At 37.7% G+C, this 22,387-nt stretch overlaps 1 protein-coding gene across 1 annotated transcript in view; it reads right to left on the reverse strand.

Moving 5' to 3' along the window:
* Window positions 1-1,129: 1,129 nt before the first annotated feature.
* The window catches only part of LOC100368133 (solute carrier family 12 member 9-like), a 29,247-nt gene continuing 7,989 nt past the window's right edge, over window positions 1,130-22,387 (reverse strand). Inside the window, exons 4-10 of the mRNA XM_085498258.1 lie at window positions 18,578-18,880; window positions 14,774-14,881; window positions 12,395-12,506; window positions 12,110-12,267; window positions 11,096-11,178; window positions 4,191-4,315; window positions 1,130-2,615 (exon numbers count right to left, since the gene is read on the reverse strand). Of these exons, the coding sequence (XP_085354384.1) occupies window positions 1,271-2,615; window positions 4,191-4,315; window positions 11,096-11,178; window positions 12,110-12,267; window positions 12,395-12,506; window positions 14,774-14,881; window positions 18,578-18,880 (2,234 nt within the window). The 3' untranslated portion in view covers window positions 1,130-1,270. The remainder of the gene's footprint in view (window positions 2,616-4,190; window positions 4,316-11,095; window positions 11,179-12,109; window positions 12,268-12,394; window positions 12,507-14,773; window positions 14,882-18,577; window positions 18,881-22,387) is intronic.

A 22,387-nucleotide genomic window follows, 5' to 3' on the forward strand; every position in this document is an offset into this window, starting at 1 on the left:
CAGAGCTTTGTTGGGGTGGGCCACAGAGCTTTGTTGGGGTGGGCCAGAGAGCTTTGTTGGGGTGGGCCAGAGAGCTTTGTTGGGGTGGGCCAGAGAGCTTTGTTGGGGTGGGCCAGAGAGCTTTGTTGGGGTGGGCCACAGCTTTGTTGGGGTGGGCCACAGAGCTTTGTTGGGGAGAGCCACAGAGCTTTGTTGGGGAGAGCCACAGAGCTTTGTTGGGGAGAGCCAGAGAGCTTTGTTGGGGTGGGCCAGAGAGCTTTGTTGGGGAGAGCCACAGAGCTTTGTTGGGGAGAGCCAGAGAGCTTTGTTGGGGTGGGCCAGAGAGCTTTGTTGGGGTGGGCCACAGAGCTTTGTTGGGGTGGGCCAGAGAGCTTTGTTGGGGTGGGCCACAGAGCTTTGTTGGGGAGAGCCAGAGAGCTTTGTTGGGGTGGGCCAGAGAGCTTTGTTGGGGTGGGCCACAGAGCTTTGTTGGGGTGGGCCAGAGAGCTTTGTTGGGGTGGGCCACAGAGCTTTGTTGGGGTGGGCCACAGAGCTTTGTTGGGGAGAGCCACAGAGCTTTGTTGGGGAGAGCCAGAGAGCTTTGTTGGGGTGGGCCACAGAGCTTTGTTGGGGTGGGCCACAGAGCTTTGTTGGGGTGGGCCACAGAGCTTTGTTGGGGTGGGCCACAGAGCTTTGTTGGGGTGGGCCACAGCTTTGTTGGGGTGGGCCACAGAGCTTTGTTGGGGAGAGCCACAGAGCTTTGTTGGGGAGAGCCAGAGAGCTTTGTTGGGGAGAGCCAGAGAGCTTTGTTGGGGAGAGCCAGAGAGCTTTGTTGGGGAGAGCCAGAGAGCTTTGTTGGGGAGAGCCAGAGAGCTTTGTTGGGGAGAGCCAGAGAGCTTTGTTGGGGTGGGCCAGAGAGCTTTGTTGGGGAGAGCCAGAGAGCTTTGTTGGGGAGAGCCAGAGAGCTTTGTTGGGGAGAGCCAGAGAGCTTTGTTGGGGTGGGCCAGAGAGCTTTGTTGGGGAGAGCCAGAGAGCTTTGTTGGGGAGAGCCAGAGAGCTTTGTTGGGGAGAGCCAGAGAGCTTTGTTGGGGTGGGCCAGAGAGCTTTGTTGGGGAGAGCCAGAGAGCTTTGTTGGGGTGGGCCAGAGAGCTTTGTTGGGGAGAGCCAGAGAGCTTTGTTGGGGAGAGCCAGAGAGCTTTGTTGGGGAGAGCCAGAGAGCTTTGTTGGGGAGAGCCAAAAAACCTATCTGCAATTTAAATCAACAGCAGGATTTTGAAATTTTCAAAACTGTTTATAGTGCAGTTGATGTAACTGCATTAATACCATGCACAAGAAATGTTGGTGTAAAACCTTCTGTCATGATTTGTAACTGCTCTAAATAGCGTAAATGTAATTTATTATCAGCTGGGGGAAGTGGCAAATAACAAAATGTAACAGCTGTGTTTCCTTGATGACCTTTAACCAGTTTATTGATACCATGTAAATATGCATCACTGATATCTTCCTGTCTGGTGACAGGATACATTTCATCTTCTTCTGCTTCTGGTTCATGTTGCATTATCAGAGATGTTACATGCTCCCATGTCACAATCTTGATGTAAGATTGGATGCGAAGATCATTCAAGAACTTCCTCAGTTTCTGTTCTTTGTGTGTGGTTCGCTCATCTTCACCTTCAGTACAGAGGAAGACTCTCATAACTGTACTCTTCTTCCATCCTGGTACCATATGAAGAATACAGGAGAGCTGCAAAAGGAAGAGACAAGCGGTATCTAGGTAACCAGCAGTCTCAGGCTTGAAAAAATTAACTGGCCAAACATCAATGAACTTTTTCTGCTTTGAATTGTGAATCCTATCTCTGTCAAGATCATGAAAGTACCTTGCGAGACACAAGTTCTTTTGTAACTTTATGGAATCCTGGATCAAGAGAACATACTCTTCTGGAGAGAGAGTTTTCTTCATTCCATATTCTCTGAGAGGAGCAAAAGCATGGTGAACATCACCAACATTTTCCTCTGGTTCCACAAATCTAACTTTTTTAAACACTTCTCCCTTCACAAAAGTGTCTTCTGGTGAGCAGTTGTCATAGAAACCAAGTACAACAGTGTTGGGCTTCATCCCTCCTAGACCAGAAATGCGCAATAGATGTTGTATGCCGAGACGTATACTCTGAGCTAGTGTGAGTTCCACAAATGCTTTTATTTTCAGCTGATCAATTAGACTCAGCCAGGCATTATATTCAACTTGAAGAGGATCTAGAGGAAATTTATCCAGATCACCAACTCTGACATGTCCTAGCACATACAATCCACCTTTCTTAGTATCATTCACAAATTGTATTAACTGGCAACAAGACCGTGGGTTGGCTACAAGTAATAGCATCTGTGGACGCCAAAATTTCACATGTTCTTTACGAATATCTAGAAGGAGTAGATACTTCCTAACTTGGTGGAATATGAGTGCCTGACTGATAGAACCCCAGCTGGCTTCAGGGGTTCTCCAGTGTATATAAATGAATATTATTATAAGTAAAGCAATGCTAATAGAGGCATACATTGGATCTATTAGAAACATCATAACACCACAACCAATAATACCAAGTAAGCAGGTATGCCAGGAGAAATATTTGAAGGATGGTCTGCAAAAAAAAACATTAGGTCAAATTAAAATACATTTAAAAGACACTAGCAGCTTTGCGATGAGTGGCTTTAACAAGTATCTTTTGCAGAGAGTAGGGCTTTGTCTTTAACAACTGGTGCTATTATGGTTGTACCATCCGTAGCTGTTAATTTGCCTTTATTAATTGTACAGTTTCTCTGGCAGGAGTTCCTAAATAAGACCCGTGCTCTGATATTGTCCCTGGTTTCTTAGACCAAGAAACATTTCACTATGCATTCTTTTTATACTGCTAAGTAATGATTTTATTGGTGCTGCAGAATAGTTGAATATTGTTTATTGTAATTAATAATCCCCAGAACAGTATAGAAATTATAGTACGAAACAAATGTGTAATTCATTTTTAGCAATAAAGAAATGTATATATAGTTTAATTATTACTAATGTATTGCAATACAACAATTCAAATTGAAAGAAATTGCAATATAAAAACAGTGACACTTTCACGGCCAGTGTTATTTACGAAAACAAGTCATTGAAAATGACACAGTCCCCGTTAAGTTCTCTTTGTGCTCGTCATATTAAAGCGGAGGGGTTGTCACGAGCGTGTCCTTGAAACACGTGTTTCATGTCATAGTAATATGGCCAAAATAAAAACAGCTGTTATTCAGCCATCTTTGATCTGATTATGAAACACTGATATGTATGATGTATGTGCCAAATACGAATGAAAATGGTACATAAATTGTGGAAATATAGTAGTAAGGGCAAAAAGTCAGATGGCTGTCAATCGGCCATCCTTGACCAGATTTTGAAACAAATTGTCATGGACATGCATCCTAACACGTATAAAGTACATGTATGTGCCAAATTTGAGTGAGAACTGACAGAGCACGTCCAAGATACCGCATAAAAAAACAAAAACAAGATGCCTGCCAGTCGACCATCTTTGATCCAATTGTGAAATAAATCATCATGGACATGTATCCTGTATCGGCCATTTTGAATTGAATCGCTAAACTACTGCATGTGCATATATCCCACATAAGGTACTAGGCACATGCAAAGAATGAACGAAATCCGTCCACAGGATTCTGAAATATGACGTTGGATAGACTGACGCACGGACAGACGGACAGACTCAGGAACAATCGGAGACATGTATCCTAACATATATGATCTATGTACTAAGTTTGAATGAAAACTGACAAAGCATGTCCAAAATACGACATTTTCAAAAAACAAGATGGCTGCCAGTCGGCCATCTTTGATCCAATTGTGAAATAAATCATCATGGACATGTATCCTAACATGTATAATCTATGTACCAAGTTTGAATGAAAACTGACAAAGCATGTCCAAAATGCAACATTTTCAAAAAACAAGATGGCTGCCAGTCGGCCATTTTGAATCGAATCGCTAAAGGTCAAAAATATTGTTATGCTAATTACTTTTCTACAGGGAAAATATTTACCTATTTAAGCTAAAACAACATTATTTGGACACATTTCATGTTTTTTACTTGTTCTGGAGTGATTTTAACATATTTTTGCTGCAGTGTGAATGCAACTTTTAAGCACATGAATCAAGTTCTCACCTAAAGTTTGGTGCAGATGCCCATTCCAATGCTAAACAAGCAACATTGGTTGATGCATAGGACAGAAGAAAAAAGATAGATACAATAGGTGCTATAGCATTCAGTTGACCAATCAATAATATCACCTGCAAAATAATCACATAAAAGAACATTAAAATCATCATAGTGTACACTGAATAGACCTTTCTTAATATCAGCAACAATTTCCACCCCCACCCCACCCCACCCCACCCCACCCCACCCCACCCCCATTCTATGCATAACACATCAATGCTATACTATGCATGTACTTTGCATCACACAAACACACTCAAAGCAAAATTTTGATATTGGCAACTGTTTAAAATCTAAGTACGGACAAATTTGGCAAACTCAATTATGATGCCAATCTTAATTGAGGATGACTGCTTGGTCTAGTGGTAACATGAGTGTTTTCCTGATAGCCAGCAGTGCAGACTGCTTGGTCTAGTGGTAACACGAGTGTTTTCCTGATTGCCAGCAGTGCAGACTGCTTGGTCTAGTGGTAACATGAGTGTTTTCCTGATTGCCAGCAATGCAGACTGCTTGGTCTAGTGGTAACATGAGTGTTTTCCTGATTGCCAGCAGTGCAGACTGCTTGGTCTAGTGGTAACATGAGTGTTTTCCTGATAGCCAGCAGTGCAGACTGCTTGGTCTAGTGGCAACATGAGTGTTTTCCTGATAGCCAGCAGTGCAGACTGCTTGGTCTAGTGGTAACACGAGTGTTTTCCTGATAGCCAGCATTGCAGACTGCTTGCTCTAGTGGTAACATGAGTGTTTTCCTGATTGCCAGCAATGCAGACTGCTTGGTCTAGTGGCAACATGAGTGTTTTCCTGATAGCCAGCAATGCAGACTGCTTGGTCTAGTGGTAACACGAGTGTTTTCTTGATAGCCAGCAATGCAGACTGCTTGGTCTAGTGGCAACATGAGTGTTTTCCTGATAGCCAGCATTGCAGACTGCTTGGTCTAGTGGCAACATGAGTGTTTTCCTGATAGCCAGCATTGCAGACTGCTTGGTCTAGTGGCAACATGAGTGTTTTCCTGATAGCCAGCAGTGCAGACTGCTTGGTCTCGTGGTTAGCATGTTTGTCTTGCATACTGAAAGTTGTGGCTTTGAATTCATCACAAGGAGAGTTGCAATTATTTCACTTGAAATAGTTCAATGTCAATGAATACCTCACAATTGGTTTAATGCCAACAAATACCCTTGTCTCATTGGCCAAGTATCAATAAACACCTTCAATTCACAGAATGTGTAAGCAATGTTCCCAGATCAAAATTGACAAGCCATGCATGGCACAGTCCCAGTTAGTTATCAAATTTAAGATATATAGTTTTGTTTATAATAATATAGCTGGAATATACCCATGTCAGGAATATGATTTTTTTAACATTAAAATGATTGAAATTTGTATTGATCGTCAAAAAAGTACTTGAGAGATATTGCTCTGGAACAGCATTCAAAATCAGCCATTTTGAATACATGTATATATATATAACATGATGTATAACGAATATATAAAATTAAAATATAACAAGACATGAAATGTCACAGTCCCCGTTATTTGATTATAAAGTAGTACAAGGAACATCTGCAAACAGGTGAATGAATATGTACTCTATGTGGGTACAACTCATCATAAAGTGATTTCCCATAATCTAGTTTTGTACTGACAACTAAAAACTTCCACTGACCCATGTTCAGAATCTCAGAGTACACAAGTGCAACAAAACTATTTGTCATACATGTATACTTGCTCAAGAAACTGCATTCATAAATCTGAGTGAACCTTGATGTACATGGCTTCTTTGTTAATCAGGTCTTAGTATATTACCAGGACCTGGGTTTGTTTCAACATCACCACTGGGCATCAGAATCATTCTCATGTTGTCAAATACAATTTTTTATTAATACAGTAAGGTTTATTATTTAAAATGTATTCATTGTACATAGAACAACATCTGTTAATTTAAACAATTGTAAAAGCTATGTTTTCAGAGCAAGTACATGTAATAATTAAGGAAGCCAGTAAAGGTTGGTCTGCTCATAACCTTCAATGGAGAAGAAACAAATAATTGTTTGAAGTCTTTTTAGTGCAGTGATATTATTGCATTTCAATCATTATTAATGGGTATAAAATACTGTAAACCATTTAATTTTCACTTCTAGATATATTCAGGATTCTATGAAATTTCAATAAAGTCCCTGACACTCCATATTGTAGGAACCCAGAAAAAATTGCCTTGCAAAATTGAAGCAGTTCACAGCACCACTGTAAAAAAAAAAAAGTTTAAAATGAGTATTGTTAAAGATATACACATGTGGGTTCATAAGACATACCGGTATGTACCAATCTGAGCGGTTCTAGAGATTAGTATCACAAGATTTTACTCTCCGTGATTCAATATCAGCCCTATGTATAACGCTGTGTTGATCAGGCGAACTAATTGACAATGGCCCTACAGGTATCGCTATGCAATCAGTAGTTTTGTATTCTTCTTGCATTTCGACCATGGAAAAATATTTGTTTTTGAGAGTGGCCGAATTATTAGAAGAAAAACAGAAACTATTTTTTTTTAGTATAAATTCTAGTAACTGAAATGCAGGATTGGTAAAGAACAAGACAATAAGCAAGATTGATAAACCTTCAGCGAGCACTCCTGAAATTTCAGATCATTGGTACCATGTTTTTGGATACATTCAATAAAATTGGGTTATTTATTTGATGTAACGAAACATGCATTCACAGCAGACGGAAATTCGTTTGAGATGTTACTGGATTTTTGTATTCAGTTTTCCATTTCAACCACCATCATCACTTAGTAAGCTGAGATCATGCATAAATGCACAGTGTAGTGCCACCAGAAAATAAATTGCTTGAGAATATTTTGCACCATTACACCATTTCAAATATTATATTAATTCACAGACAACAAAATAAAGATTTTCAATAACATATAAGTTTTCCCACAGTTTATGATTGTATGGCAATTACATGGCTTCACCAGTTTTACTCTGGAAGAAGTTGGAAACAGATAACAGGAAGGGGCTACATGGCTACATCTTTTTTTTTTGAATTTGAATCAAGCATGATTTTTAAATTTTTTTTTTTTACAAATGTCTATTTCAGGGCAACAGAAACAAAAACAATAAATGTGTAGGTAGGCATTTTAACAATTGCACTATTAATATTGGATGAAAACGTCATTACCGATATAAATCATAATTCTGTTCAAATTAAAAATAAGATCACATTTAATTTAGTCAGTTTTCATAATTAAATACATAATAACATGTACTTATAAATTTGAATAAGGTTCAACGGCTTTTTCATTTAGTGCCAGTTTATACACCATAAAACTTCTGGTTTAGGTGTCACACTCAAAGAGTGAAAGGCCTTTGGTTTGGCATCGCGAAATGTTGGAATTGAATCCCCCCCAAAAATTCAGTAAAGTTTACGAAAAGTAAAGTATTTTCTAAAAGAAGTTTCGAATAAATACAAACACGAATACATTGCTTAGTTGTTAGTACCGGTAGCAAATGATCACGGTAGCACAATCTGGTCATTCTGTGTTTCGCAAGTGAATAACTTACTTGTTTTCGAAGTATTGCAATTGTTTATTATTATTCAGTAATGATTATAATACGCACAAAAAAATAATTCGTTGAATTTTTATGAATTGGAAGTAATATTCAACTTAGTTTCATCGTAAACGAATGATTTCGGTCGAATGTAAATGCGATGCGATGCGATATCCGCCATGTTATTTCAGTACACGTGGTCATTTAAATATGTTAATGACGGCTTAGTGACCTCGTGGTGAACGCAACAGGGGATTCACCGATGTTTAACAAGATCTTTATGCTTTGATTTTGACGGGGAAAACGGCATGATTTTTTTTAAATCGAAAAATTAGTTGTTTTCAAAAAATAAACTGAGCATTCAAAGAATAATTTAACATTGTTCACAGAAATAACAGCCCATTGTCGAAACGAAGCTTACCCATTCACGCTATTCACAATAAACATGATACTCTTGAATAGGTGTCAATGACTACGGTAAAATATAAATTAGACTCTTTTAGGCATCAGGAGTGAATGAAATATCCAAAACATTAAAAAAAAAACTGCCGAAAAAACGGGCGATTTCACGGTCCGTTCACAGACTGTGGTCCGTTGCAGACTGCTCGACCGACCGTCCATACACGTGTTGTCACTGTACATCCGCCATGTTGAATCGCACAAGATCGCCAAAATCTTCATTGCAACTAACAGTTCAATGCTCACAACATAAAAAATACGAATGTAATCATAGGCAACCTGCTATTATATAATGAATAAATTGATCGACACAGGGAAATTCTCCCCCCCCCCCCCCCCCGAGTTGTGAATATTTCGGAAATCGCTACACAAGCAAAAGACCGGAAAACGATTTACCGGTACTTGAAAACTATGTCCTCGTGAATTAATCGTTCGTGTACAATAATTTGACAGGGTATACAATTCACAAACTAGTTTCGTAGATTAGAGACAATTGTTTGCTTTTTTTGGTTTTTCACAAGAATATAAAGCTGGCAATCATCATAATATTCACGTCCGTACGTCACGAAATGTACACCAATCGTACCCCAATAAACTGGAAAACTTACCTTTGCAAACACGTCTCTTATGCCGCCTTCTTGAAGTTCTTGAAATCAAATAAAATTACTAGTTCTTCTAGTAACGAGTGAATGAGACCACTGAGCCAAACAGAATACATGTATAAACAGTACTATAATAAATTGCACGCAATGGAGAAATCACGTGCCGTAATAACAGCAGCCTTACTCACAGATCTAATCTACTGTAAAATATTTTATTTCAGCTGGAATTATCATTCGCTGAAAAGACTTTTTCTGGGTGTTTTGTATTGAATTTATTTTCATTGATTTTTGACAAGTTGACTGTAAAATATAAGAAAAGGGTATATTCGCTGGATTGTATTTTAACTGAAACATTCCTTCAGCGAAAATAGCAAAAAAATGTTGCAAGCAAAAATAAAGTATTTTACAGTAATTAATTTATTCTGAGCATGCGCAGACGTTTTGTCAATGTTGCTGGGAGAGGCAATTTTTGATAAAATCGTGAAAAAGACCCACTTGGGATTTTCAGATCTGGAAAAAAAATTACGTGCATACTCGGAGGGGACATGTTCATCAACCTGCCAAGTTTCACTGATATCTGCTGTAGAATTTCTGAGAAAATGTTGGAGACGGAATTATGGACATAACCTGAATTATTAGTCCCCTTTTCAGGCTGCGCCTGAACGGGGACTAACAAGTCAAAGCATTTAAGAGATATGGCTCTAGAAGCCCAATCATTAAAACAAAATGGCTGCCAGTCAGCCATTTTGAATCCAATCTGAAAAATAAAATGACGAGCATCAGGAACCCATAATGTCCAGATATATAAATATATTATGAGTTCAAGAGGAGACATAATAAGACAAGTGAATACTTACACAAAATATTTGAAATAACAATAACCGACATTATACTTTTATATGTATTGTACTTTATTACTAACATTTTATTGCTGACAACCAATGGAAATTTCTAAGGATGCAATAAATTCATTATCATTATTTGGCCAGTATCAATGAACAACCTCATTTCATTTAACTTTACTTCATTGAGTTGAATGTGATCAAGCCATGCATGGCACAGTCACCTTAGTTATCAAATTCAATTAGACTAAGTTTTGTTTATAGTAATATAGTTCAAACATAAACACATTAGAGATATGCATCCAGAAGCTGATGCTTAATTATGATGATTTTTTAATATTAAAATGTTTGACATCTTGTATCTGATCATCAAACGAGTACTTGTCCATATTGAGAGATATTGATCTACGGAAGCATTAATAGAAACAAAATGGCTATTTTAAATACATCTGTATATCTATGACATAAAATTTAAACATAATCAGTCAGATTTATGGCCCGAGAACCGCATTCATAAAAACAAAATGACCGCCAGACAGTAATTTTGAATCTGATCCTGAAAACAAAACGATGTGCATCAAGGTCCCATAATGTCCAATGTATGTACCAAGTGTGAATAAAATCCATCTGTAAACAGCCAGGATCCTGTTCCAGAATGCACAAAAATGGCCACCATATGGCAATCTTGAATCAGATCAAGAAACATATTGATGTGTGCAAATTGATATGGATGACATTATGTATGAAGTTGGAATGTAATGCGCCCATGCAAACGTCATTTCATTAGGTCAACGAATACCTGCACTCCATTGGTTCAATGCAAATCAATACATCAACTCATTGGACCAGTGTCATAAAAAAATACTTTCATTTCATTGGCTTAGTACCAATGAATACCTTCACTTCATTGGTTCAATGCAAATCAATACATCATGCAACTCATTGGACCAGTGTCAATAAATACTTTTATTTCATTGAGTCAGTACCAAAGAATACTTTCATTTCATTGGCTCATTTACAAAGAATACATCATTTCATTGGCTCAGTACCAAAGAATACATCATTTCATTGGCTCAGTACCAAAGAATACATCATTTCATTGGCTCAGTACCAAAGAATACATCATTTCATTGGCTCAGTACCAAAGAATACATCATTTCATTGGCTCAGTACCAAAGAATACATCATTTCATTGGGTCAATGCCAACAACAACTCTTTTTCATTCGGTCAATGAATACCCTAATTTCATTAGTTCAATGTCAATGAGTGTCCTCACTACATTGGCTCAGTGTCAATGAATACCTTCAAACTCCATTATAATAGCAACACTATTCAGTTAACAATACTACAACTACAACAAAATGTTCTAGTCATCTACAGTACACTTCTTGCTTTTTACCTGTACAAATAACCATGATATGAGAACAGCAGGCCAAGGATTACCTCCAGCAGTTTCATGCTTGAAAGGATGTAATATACAACCTAGCAGAAGACAAGAGACACTTATTATTGACAACTGCTAATATACTAACAATCTCCTTACACTGCAATTCAGTCCGCGGTTGGGTGGGGGTGGTCATATACTAATGGCCATTCCTGCATACTGAATTAGTAAACAAGAAGACTATAAACACACACTAAACAAAAGCTACATACAATACATAGTATCCAAGCAACAATAAGATCAATATAATTACATAAAAGAAACAATTAATATCCATATTTTTTACTTAATACTACATATAGTATACTAATACCAAGGTCTGTTGTAGATGAATGAAAAATGAATTGCATAAAATAACACAGCAAAATTTGGTGGCAAAAATACTGGCCAAATTTTAAGCACGATTTATACTTCATATTGAAAATAACACCAGAATATTTATTAAAGGAATAATTATATAACTAAAATCTAGTATTCATGATCAGTACTGAAGTCAAGGGCAGGTGATGTTTTATACATATTGCATTAAAGACATTAGTGGTGTTTATGTTACAGACTTCGACATGTAGCGAGACGGGACATGTCAAAACATGCGTGTGTGAACGGTTGGGACCAAGTAGACATATGCAGGAAAAACTCTGTTCCAATAGAAAGTCAGAACCAATACTTAGCACATGGCAATATTTGCTGCCTGAACACTCGCCATGAATGGGTCCTGAGTGGGTCCCAACTAGTGTGAACACAACTGCTGTAATCCTTCTGCAAGCATTAAGGATTAATAATTTCTGCACGTGCCGAAATCCAGGGTCATGAACTTTGTATAAAAGACTGATAGTATCATGAGTGAAAAGCAAGAAACAGACAGAGACAAGTGCAGATGAGGTCTATGGCAGTCAGTGTCAAGGGAAAATAAGGTCAAGGTTAGAATTAAAGTGAAATGCCTATAGACTACTATGAAAGGCATCTTACCAACTAACTCATCCTTAGCAACAGCATTGAGAACTCTGGTAGCACCAATCAGATTACTGAGACCTGCTGAAAATGATGCAGTCACTAAACCCAATACTACAAATGGAGACCAAATGTTGATTTCCTGCATAAAACTATACACATTGTGCAGTAAATCCCTGAAATAAAAGGAAAATATATGTGGTTAAAATACACTGACTAAAATTGTTTTATGGCAAGGATAAGTTCAGTAAATGGCCAACTCTCACAAAATTACATGTAATCCCAAACAAACATTGTATTTACCTGCTACAGGACAGTGCTACAAGCACTGACACAATATTGTAGGTGAAATAAGTGAAAACACAAGCATATATGGTACCAACTGGTATAGCTCTGGCAGGATTCTTTAAATCACCTGAAAAAACAATAATTATAATATTCTTGATCGTCACTTTTGCATATGCACCATTTGAAGTGAACTATTTGAAACACAATCAGACCAAACAGCATTGGCACAGTGCAGAATACAGGCCTGAATGATTACATACAGTATAGTCTATGCTGTATTCCTACAGTTCTCAGTACAGAATACATGTCTGAATGACTACATACAGTATAGTCTGGGCTGTATTCCTACAGTTCTCAGTACAGAATACATGCCTGAATGACTACATACAGTATAGTCTAGGCTGTATTCCTACAGTTCTCAGTACAGAATACATGCCTGAATGACTACATACAGTATAGTCTAGGCTGTATTCCTACAGTTCTCAGTGCAGAATATAGGCCTGAATGATTACATACAGTATAGTCTGGGCTGTATTCCTACAGTTCTCAGTACAGAATACATGCCTGAATGACTACATACAGAAAAGTCTAGGCTGTATTCCTACAGTTCTCAGTGCAGAATATAGGCCTGAATGATTACATACAGTATAGTCTGGGCTGTATTCCTACAGTTCTCAGTACAGAATACATGCCTGAATGACTACATACAGTATAGTCTAGGCTGTATTCCTACAGTTCTCAGTGCAGAATACAGGCCTGAATGACTACATACAGTATAGTCTGGGCTGTATTCCTACAGTTCTCAGTGCAGAATACAGGCCTGAATGACTACATACAGTATAGTCTAGGCTGTATTCCTACAGTTCTCAGTACAGAATACATGCCTGAATGACTACATACAGTATAGTCTAGGCTGTATTCCTACAGTTCTCAGTGCAGAATACAGGCCTGAATGACTACATACAGTATAGTCTAGGCTGTATTCCTACAGTTCTCAGTACAGAATACATGCCTGAATGACTACATACAGAAAAGTCTAGGCTGTATTCCTACAGTTCTCAGTGCAGAATACAGGCCTGAATGACTACATACAGTATAGTCTAGGCTGTATTCCTACAGTTCTCAGTACAGAATACAGGCCTGAATGACTACATACAGTATAGTCTAGGCTGTATTCCTACAGTTCTCAGTACAGAATACATGCCTGAATGACTACATACAGTATAGTCTAGGCTGTATTCCTACAGTTCTCAGTGCAGAATACAGGCCTGAATGACTACATACAGTATAGTCTAGGCTGTATTCCTACAGTTCTCAGTACAGAATACATGCCTGAATGACTACATACAGAAAAGTCTAGGCTGTATTCCTACAGTTCTCAGTGCAGAATACAGGTCTGAATGACTATATACAGTATAGTCTAGGCTGTATTCCTACAGTTCTCAGTGCAGAATACAGGCCTGAATGACTACATACAGTATAGTCTAGGCTGTATTCCTACAGTTCTCAGTACAGAATACATGCCTGAATGACTACATACAGAAAAGTCTAGGCTGTATTCCTACAGTTCTCAGTGCAGAATACAGGTCTGAATGACTATATACAGTATAGTCTAGGCTGTATTCCTACAGTTCTCAGTGCAGAATACAGGCCTGAATGACTACATACAGTATAGTCTATGCTGTATTCCTACAGTTCTCAGTACAGAATATAGGCCTGAATGACTACATACAGTATAGTCTAGGCTGTATTCCTACAGTTCTCAGTGCAGAATACAGGTCTGAATGACTATATACAGTATAGTCTAGGCTGTATTCCTACAGTTCTCAGTGCAGAATACAGGCCTGAATGACTACATACAGTATAGTCTATGCTGTATTCCTACAGTTCTCAGTACAGAATATAGGCCTGAATGACTACATACAGTATAGTCTAGGCTGTATTCCTACAGTTCTCAGTGCAGAATACAGGCCTGAATGACTACATAGAGTATAGCATAGTCGAGGCTGTATTCCTACAGTTCTCAGTACAGAATACAGGCCTGAATGACTACATCTAGTATAGTATAGTCTGGGCTGTATTCCTACAGTTCTCAGTATAGAATACATGCCTGAATGACGACATACAGTATAGTCTGGGCTGTATTCCTACAGTTCTCAGTACAGAATACAGGCCTGAATGACTACATACAGTATAGTCTAGGCTGTATTCCTACAGTTCTCAGTGCAGAATACAGGCCTGAATGACTACATACAGTATAGTCTAGGCTGTATTCCAACAGTTTTCAGTGCAGAATACAGGCCTGAATGACTACATACAGTATAGTCTAGGCTGTATTCCAACAGTGCACCAGTATATCAGCATCTGCCATAATACCTGTAAAACTACACTTACCAGACATATTTGCACCTGCCATAATACCAGTTACACCATTAAAAAAAACTGCGAACACAGAAGTAAATGTCATCTCCACCCCAGTAGTATAATCAACTGTATAGTCACCTAGATAAACAACAAATATACTATCAAATACAAAATATACAAAACACTGGCTATATATATTATTCATACTAATTTCGCAATTTAATTTTCCCTCAAAAAAAGATATATTCCTCTTAATCTGTCACATTGTCAACTAAAATTTTCATTTGCACATTTTGTCACCACACATGTCAGCATTGTGATATAGTTTACTCACCACACATGTCAGCATAGCGCAAGTTTACTCGCCATACATGTCAGCATAGTGCAAGTTTACTCACCACACATGTCAGCATAGTGCTAGTTTACTCACCACACATGTCAGCATAGTGCAAGTTTACTCACCACACATGTCAGCATAGTGCAAGTTTACTCACCACACATGTCAGCATAGTGCAAGTTTACTCACCACACATGTCAGCATAGTGCTAGTTTACTCGCCACACATGTCAGCATAGTGCAAGTTTACTCGCCACACATGTCAGCATAGTGCTAGTTTACTCGACACACATGTCAACATAGTGCAAGTTTACTCGCCACACGTCAGCATAGTGCAAGTTTACTCGCCACACGTCAGCATAGTGCAAGTTTACTCGCCACACATGTCAGCATAGTGCACGTTTACTCGCCACACGTCAGCACAGTGCAAGTTTACTCGCCACACATGTCAGCATAGTGCTAGTTTACTAGCCACACATGTCAGCATAGTGCTAGTTTACTCGCCACACATGTCAGCATAGTGCAAGTTTACTCACCACACATGTCAGCATAGTGCTAGTTTACTCGCCACACATGTCAGCATAGTGCAAGTTTACTCACCATACATGTCAGCATAGTGCAAGTTTACTCACCACACATGTCAGCATAGTGCAAGTTACTCACCATACATGTCAGCATAGTGCAAGTTTACTCACCATACATGTCAGCATAGTGCTAGTTTACTCGCCACACATGTCAGCATAGTGCTAGTTTACTCGCCACACATGTCAGCATAGTGCAAGTTTACTCACCACACATGTCAGCATAGTGCAAGTTTACTCACCACACATGTCAGCATAGTGCAAGTTTACTCACCATACATGTCAGCATAGTGCAAGTTTACTCACCACACATGTCAGCATAGTGCAAGTTTACTCACCACACATGTCAGCATAGTGCTAGTTTACTCGCCACACATGTCAGCATAGTGCTAGTTTACTCGCCACACATGTCAGCATAGTGCAAGTTTACTCACCACACATGTCAGCTTAGTGCAAGTTTACTCGCCACACATGTCAGCATAGTGCAAGTTTACTCGCCACACATGTCAGCATAGTGCAAGTTTACTCGCCATACATGTCAGCATAGTGCAAGTTTACTCGCCACACATGTCAGCATAGTGCAAGTTTACGTACATGTCACACATGTCAGCATAGTGCAAGTTTACTCGCCACACATGTCAGCATAGTGCAAGTTTACTCACCACACATGTCAGCATAGTGCTAGTTTACTCGCCACACATGTCAGCATAGTGCAAGTTTACTCGCCACACATGTCAGCATAGTGCAAGTTTACTCGCCACACATGTCAGCTTAGTGCAAGTTGACTCACCACACATGTCAGCTTAGTGCCAGTTTACTCGCCACACATGTCAGCATAGTGCAAGTTTACTCACCACACATGTCAGCTTAGTGCCAGTTTACTTGCCACACATGTCAGCATAGTGCAAGTTTACTCGCCACACATGTCAGCTTAGTGCCAGTTTACTCACCACACATGTCAACAATTTTTGCATTCTGCTTCACAATCATTAATATTGACCCCCAGGCTGATTTTCGATAGCATTTGATTGTGAAGCACAGATCTAATTTGGCAGCATTGTATAACATGCTTTCATTATTCTGTCTGTTGGGTTACTTAGTGATGCCGGACAACCCAACCATCAGTTTTTGAAACCAGTGGAAAATTTATGAATCATTATGCAAATTTTGTAATTAATATGCACAGATTTCCACCAAAAACTAATCAGCTCTATGCATTGTTCCAGGGCAACTATGTACCAAGTTCCATTGAAATCTATCGATCCACGTTCATATATCACTAGCAGTGATGTATCCTTTTGTTGTTCGTATCCAGTACATCATGGAATTTTAAAGTTACTGAATGTTTATACGAATGGTATACGAGGTCATGAAAATTGAAACGTTTCTTCAGATAGAGATTTGACGAGCGTGGCGGTGTCGTTTGAGTTAATCAAGTCATCAGTTGTATTACTTTCATTGTTCTCAGCAGCCGTGGTATGATCAACAGATTCTTTTTCATTTAAATTACGCGTGGCAGCAAGGTCTCCAAGTTCCACGGTTTTATTTTCAGGATCGTATTGAGTACTGTTTTCTGCTACAGCAGTAGTAGTATCCATACAATCACTTTCATCATGTTGAAATGTAGGAGTAGTAATAGTAATAGTAATAGATTTAGACACTACGATCGCACAATTTTCCTCATCAGGATAATCAGTACAAGTGACTTTGTTTTGATCACCGGTATGATCAGGCACATCATTTTTGTCATTATGTCGGTTGTTGTGCTCAATCTGTGTGGAAACAACTTTATCTTGTGGTTTATCATTAGATACAGTGGCAATATTTTCAAAACAGTTTCTTTGTATATGGCCTTTCTGGTGGTATCTATGACATGTAATTTCATCCATGGAGAGATAAATGCGATACAAACGATCTTAGTGTACATCAATATGCATGTAAACTTGCCTACAAAATGAATTAATGTGTTTAAGCATGGGGTTTTTACATCCCAGTGGTATTAAACTAATCGTACTGACAATACGTCCATATTTCAATAGTTCTGTATGCAACACATTGTTTGAAACAAAAGGGGGAACCCCAGATATTATAACTTTAGTACCGGTAGCGGGTTTGACCAACGGCTGTATGGAAATATTTGATTCACCAATAGCGATGTGGCCAACAGCACAAATCCTTTCAACATCAGTTACATTTTTCAGGAAAACAAGAACAGCTCTGGGATGCCGCTAAAATGTTCTGTGGCTCAACCACACTTGAAATTTTTGCACGTACATCTCAATACTAATACCCTCCACAGAGTCACACTGAATACCATGCTTAGGTGTCAGTCCACTAAACAGATGTGGTAGACTCGTCATGGCAGCAGCCATCTTGGCTTGCTGCTGGTCCAGTCTGGACGAACTCAAAAATAAAAATGAACGTGAAATATGTATTTTACACTTTAAAGTAAAAACAAATTCACCAAATAAAACAGCGTCACCTTATAAAAGCGTCAGTACAAAATTATCCCTTCACTTTGCTTGCAGGTAGTCAAAATCCAACAATTTCTCAGGAGCTTGTGTGGGAGACATGTGCACTCATGTATGAACATACATCCATACATACAGTACACACAAATACACACACACAGGCTTCCATTATAAAACGTAAAACTTAAATATAAGAAGAGAATTCATTCTTTCAGACTTCTAGATGTTTTTGTCAAGAAGTTTTTGGATGCCAAATTGATTATCAGCTTGTCCGAAAAATATGATAACTGATTGGTTAGAATGCCTTGTCCAGGCATCCGTAAATACTCAACCTTCTCACATGCAGGGTTGCGGTTATTCTAAAGTAAAGATTATTCTGAATTTGGGGCAAAGGACAAGCCATGACCAAAGATTTGATTGATGAAATGATGTCAAACTATACTTACTCCAAAAATTATCATAAAAACTTTCTTTTTGGAGTCCAAAGTAGACTGCTGTAGCATTATCAAATGGATTATGGTCACCATGTGCATATGGAATATTTTTAGGTCCATCCACAATGAAAAAACTGAGAAGTACAGATATCAATCCCACGATGACAGTCATGAATATTATAAGCACAGTACGTGCAAACATCTGTGCTCCAACCATACACACAATAAATGCCAAAAAAAGCAGTATTGAGGAGTACAGAAAAATCCACCATCTATTGGAAGGTAATCCACTTGATCCTTCTGGTAACATAAATCCTATAATATATAATGTTATAAAATTAATGAGAAGTGTATCAGTATGTTCATATCTGTGTATGGTGATAATGCCAACAATTTAGAGCTCTAACACAAACAAATTTATGGAAAAGTGATTTAACAATATATCAAAACACTAAGATATACGCAATTGATTCTGTCTATTTGCCTTAATTTTACACAAAGTAATCTAACATAGATTGGTAGAAATAAATGGTAATTTCTTTATCTGTGTTTTGGTTCTTTCATGACCATTGGATTTGAAATTTTCACACTATATAGACAGCCCCTAGATAATACAGAAGTCACATGTGGTGATAGGTCAAGTCATATTTGCATTATTACATTTTATTGCCAACAAGGTTAAGTCTGAAAATGTTTCCTTCGTGGAGGTATGTAAGAAGTGTGAAAAACACAAAAAGCGGATGCAAAGTGCAGAGCACACTTTTAGAAAGAAACAGAGGACTGATGAGAAAACAGGAGTTTGGACACATTAACCACAGAACATGTACATGATAATACAATAGAGTAAGGACAGTGAACAAATTTCTTACTTCAAGATACTCATTTGAACAAGTCATGTATGGCACAGTCCCTGTTAGTTATCAAATTTAAGATATATAGTTTTGTTTATAGTAATATAGTTGGAACATAAACATGTCAGAAGTATGGATCCAGAAGATGATGCTTGATTACGATGATTTTTTAACATTAAAACTAGTACATGTAGCTTCGCGGTGAGTGGCGTTCCAGCAGTAACACTTCTCAAAGGCGTATTTCGCGGTCAGTGTTATTTACGAAAATATTTGTTTATAATTTTATAAACTTGCAATTAGATATAATGTGTACATATTTTAATAAATAAAGATATACTAACAAAAATTAAATATTAATTATTTCATATTTTATTATATAACCTGCACAACAGGTTTTTCCTTGCTAGAATGATGTGTAACTTCATACGGGAATCCTGATAAAGTTCACAACTGGTGATTTAGCAATATTAGGGATTGTCAACTTCCTGTGAATTTGATTACCTAACGTTTTTAGATTCATGCACTGCAAGTTACAGAGCATGTACCTAAGCGACAGTCCCCCAGCAAATAATGAAGCCAAGGGGTTTTTCGATATTGAAATCACAAAACTCTGGAAAGTTTGAATTACTAAATGAAGTACAGGATGACGACGCTGAAATATCCAAGAACCAACACATACCAAAAATTATACCTCAAAAGTGTATATTCGTGGTGTATTTTAAGTCTAACCGGACCGGGAGTGGAAATTTGTTAGTACCATACTCTAAATATCCAAACATATTTTAGTATAAGATAGTAATAATTGACATCTTGTATCTGATCGTCAACGAGTACTTGTCCATATTGAGAAATATTGCTCTGGAACAGCATTAATTAAAACAAAATGGCCACCAGTAGGTCATTTTGAATACATCTATATTTATATACCGGTATATGCGGTAATAAAGGAATTAATACACAACTACATGAATATTGAAACTCGACAGCACTGTTTCGTAAGGTACAAGTACCTCACTCATCAGGAGCTTTATGTTTAATTCACTGCACCAACGAGCATACATATACTTCGCAAATTAACATATTAATTAAAAATAAAAAACATACAGGTTTAAGTGTTACATAATAAGGCTTTTGATCTGTGTCGGCATGATGATACGAGTTCATTTCTTTTGTTTAGTGTGGAGTGGTGAGGTCTAAAAATTATTATAAATTTTTCCTTCAAACATAGAATGCATCGTTTGCTGGAGCTACTGTACGGGCTACCACGAGCAAGAATTTTCCATGTTATTCTGTGCTCAATATTTTTTTCTTTGAGTGACCAAACATGTTTACTTAGTTCTGTCGCATTTCTAGAGGCCTGATTACGAAATGAGACAGTGTGGTTTCTGTACCTTGTTTTGAATTCATTTCCAGTGAGACCGACGTACGTTTCGCTAGTTTGTTTGTCTAAGCGCGTAACTTCCGCTTGGTATATCACACCGGACTGCAAACACTTTCCATCCAGTGGACATGCCGTTTTTTTCTGACAATTGCATAGTTTGTTGACTTTCGTTTTATCAATTGTGGCACTTATCAGTCACGAGTTGCCGTTTGTTGTTACTGTTAATGGTATCTTTTATATTGTTCATACAGCTATAGCTGACTTTGATGGTATTTCGGTTGAATATTTTCCTGATGTAATTTTACCCACAAACTGACTTGAAGTTTTTAAGCTAATTTTTTTTAAACCACTTTTGTCCAAAAAAGCATATTTTTGACCCAAAATCAAAAGCGCATTCTGGATATTTAAAATAAAGACAAGTTTTACAAAGTTTGTATAATAAGCTTTCAGAAAATATATAACATGTTGGATATATAATACCATCTTCATTGTCTAATTACTCAATTAAAAAGCAAGCCGAATAAACTGCATCTCTACCTTAATTCCTCTATTACCGCATTTATTCGCTCTACATATACTTTGTATTGAGCACTTTTGTTTTGGAATAATCGACTCCCACATCTAGACTATATATATATATATATATCTATAACACAATGTAAAATGGATATATAAAATATGAACATAATTAGTCAAGGCATATTAGAGTTATGGCTCTAGAAGCACATTCATTCATACAAAATGGCCACCAGTCGGCCATTTTCAATTGATCTGAAAAATAAAATGATGTGCATCAGGAACCCATAATCTCTAATGTATGTACTAAGTTTGAACAAAATCCATTCGTAAACGCCAAGATCCAGTTCTGGAATGCCAGAAATGCTTGATTTTTGATGATTTTTTAGCACAAAAACGGCTGCCATTTGACCATTTTGAATCAGATTGTCAAACCAATATATCTATGTCATTATGTATAATGAATATATAAAATTTGAATATACTCAGTCACAGCATTTAAGAGATATGGCTTCAGAAGCCGAATCATTAAAACAAAATGGCCACCAGTCAGCTATTTTGAATCCAATCTGAAAAATAAAATGACGTGCATCAGGAACCCGTAATGTCTAATGTATAAACCAAGTTTGAACAAAATCCATCTGTAAACAGCCGAGAAATGCTTGTTTTTTTTAGCACAAAAATGGCCACCATTCAGCCATCTTGAATCAGATCGTAAAACAAAATGATGTGCATCAAGGTCCTATAATACCCAACGTATATACAAGGTTTGAACAAAATCCATCTGTAAACAGCTGGGAAATGCTTGATTTGGATGATTTGTTTTGCACAAAAATGGCAACCATTCGGCCATTTTTAATAGGATCGTCAAACCAATATATGTGTATATCTATGATATGATCTATAATGAATATTTGAAATTTGAACATAATCAGTCAAAGCAAGTCAGAGATATGACACTAGAACCACATTCATTAAAACAAAATGGGCGCCAGTTGGCCATTTTTAATCTTATCTGAAAAACAAAATGATGTGCATCAAGGTCCTATAATGTCTAACGTATATATCAATTTT

The sequence above is a fragment of the Saccoglossus kowalevskii genome, chromosome 1 (assembly GCF_978046115.1).
Source record: "Saccoglossus kowalevskii chromosome 1, keSacKowa6.1, whole genome shotgun sequence".
Taxonomy (NCBI): Eukaryota; Metazoa; Hemichordata; class Enteropneusta; family Harrimaniidae; genus Saccoglossus; species Saccoglossus kowalevskii.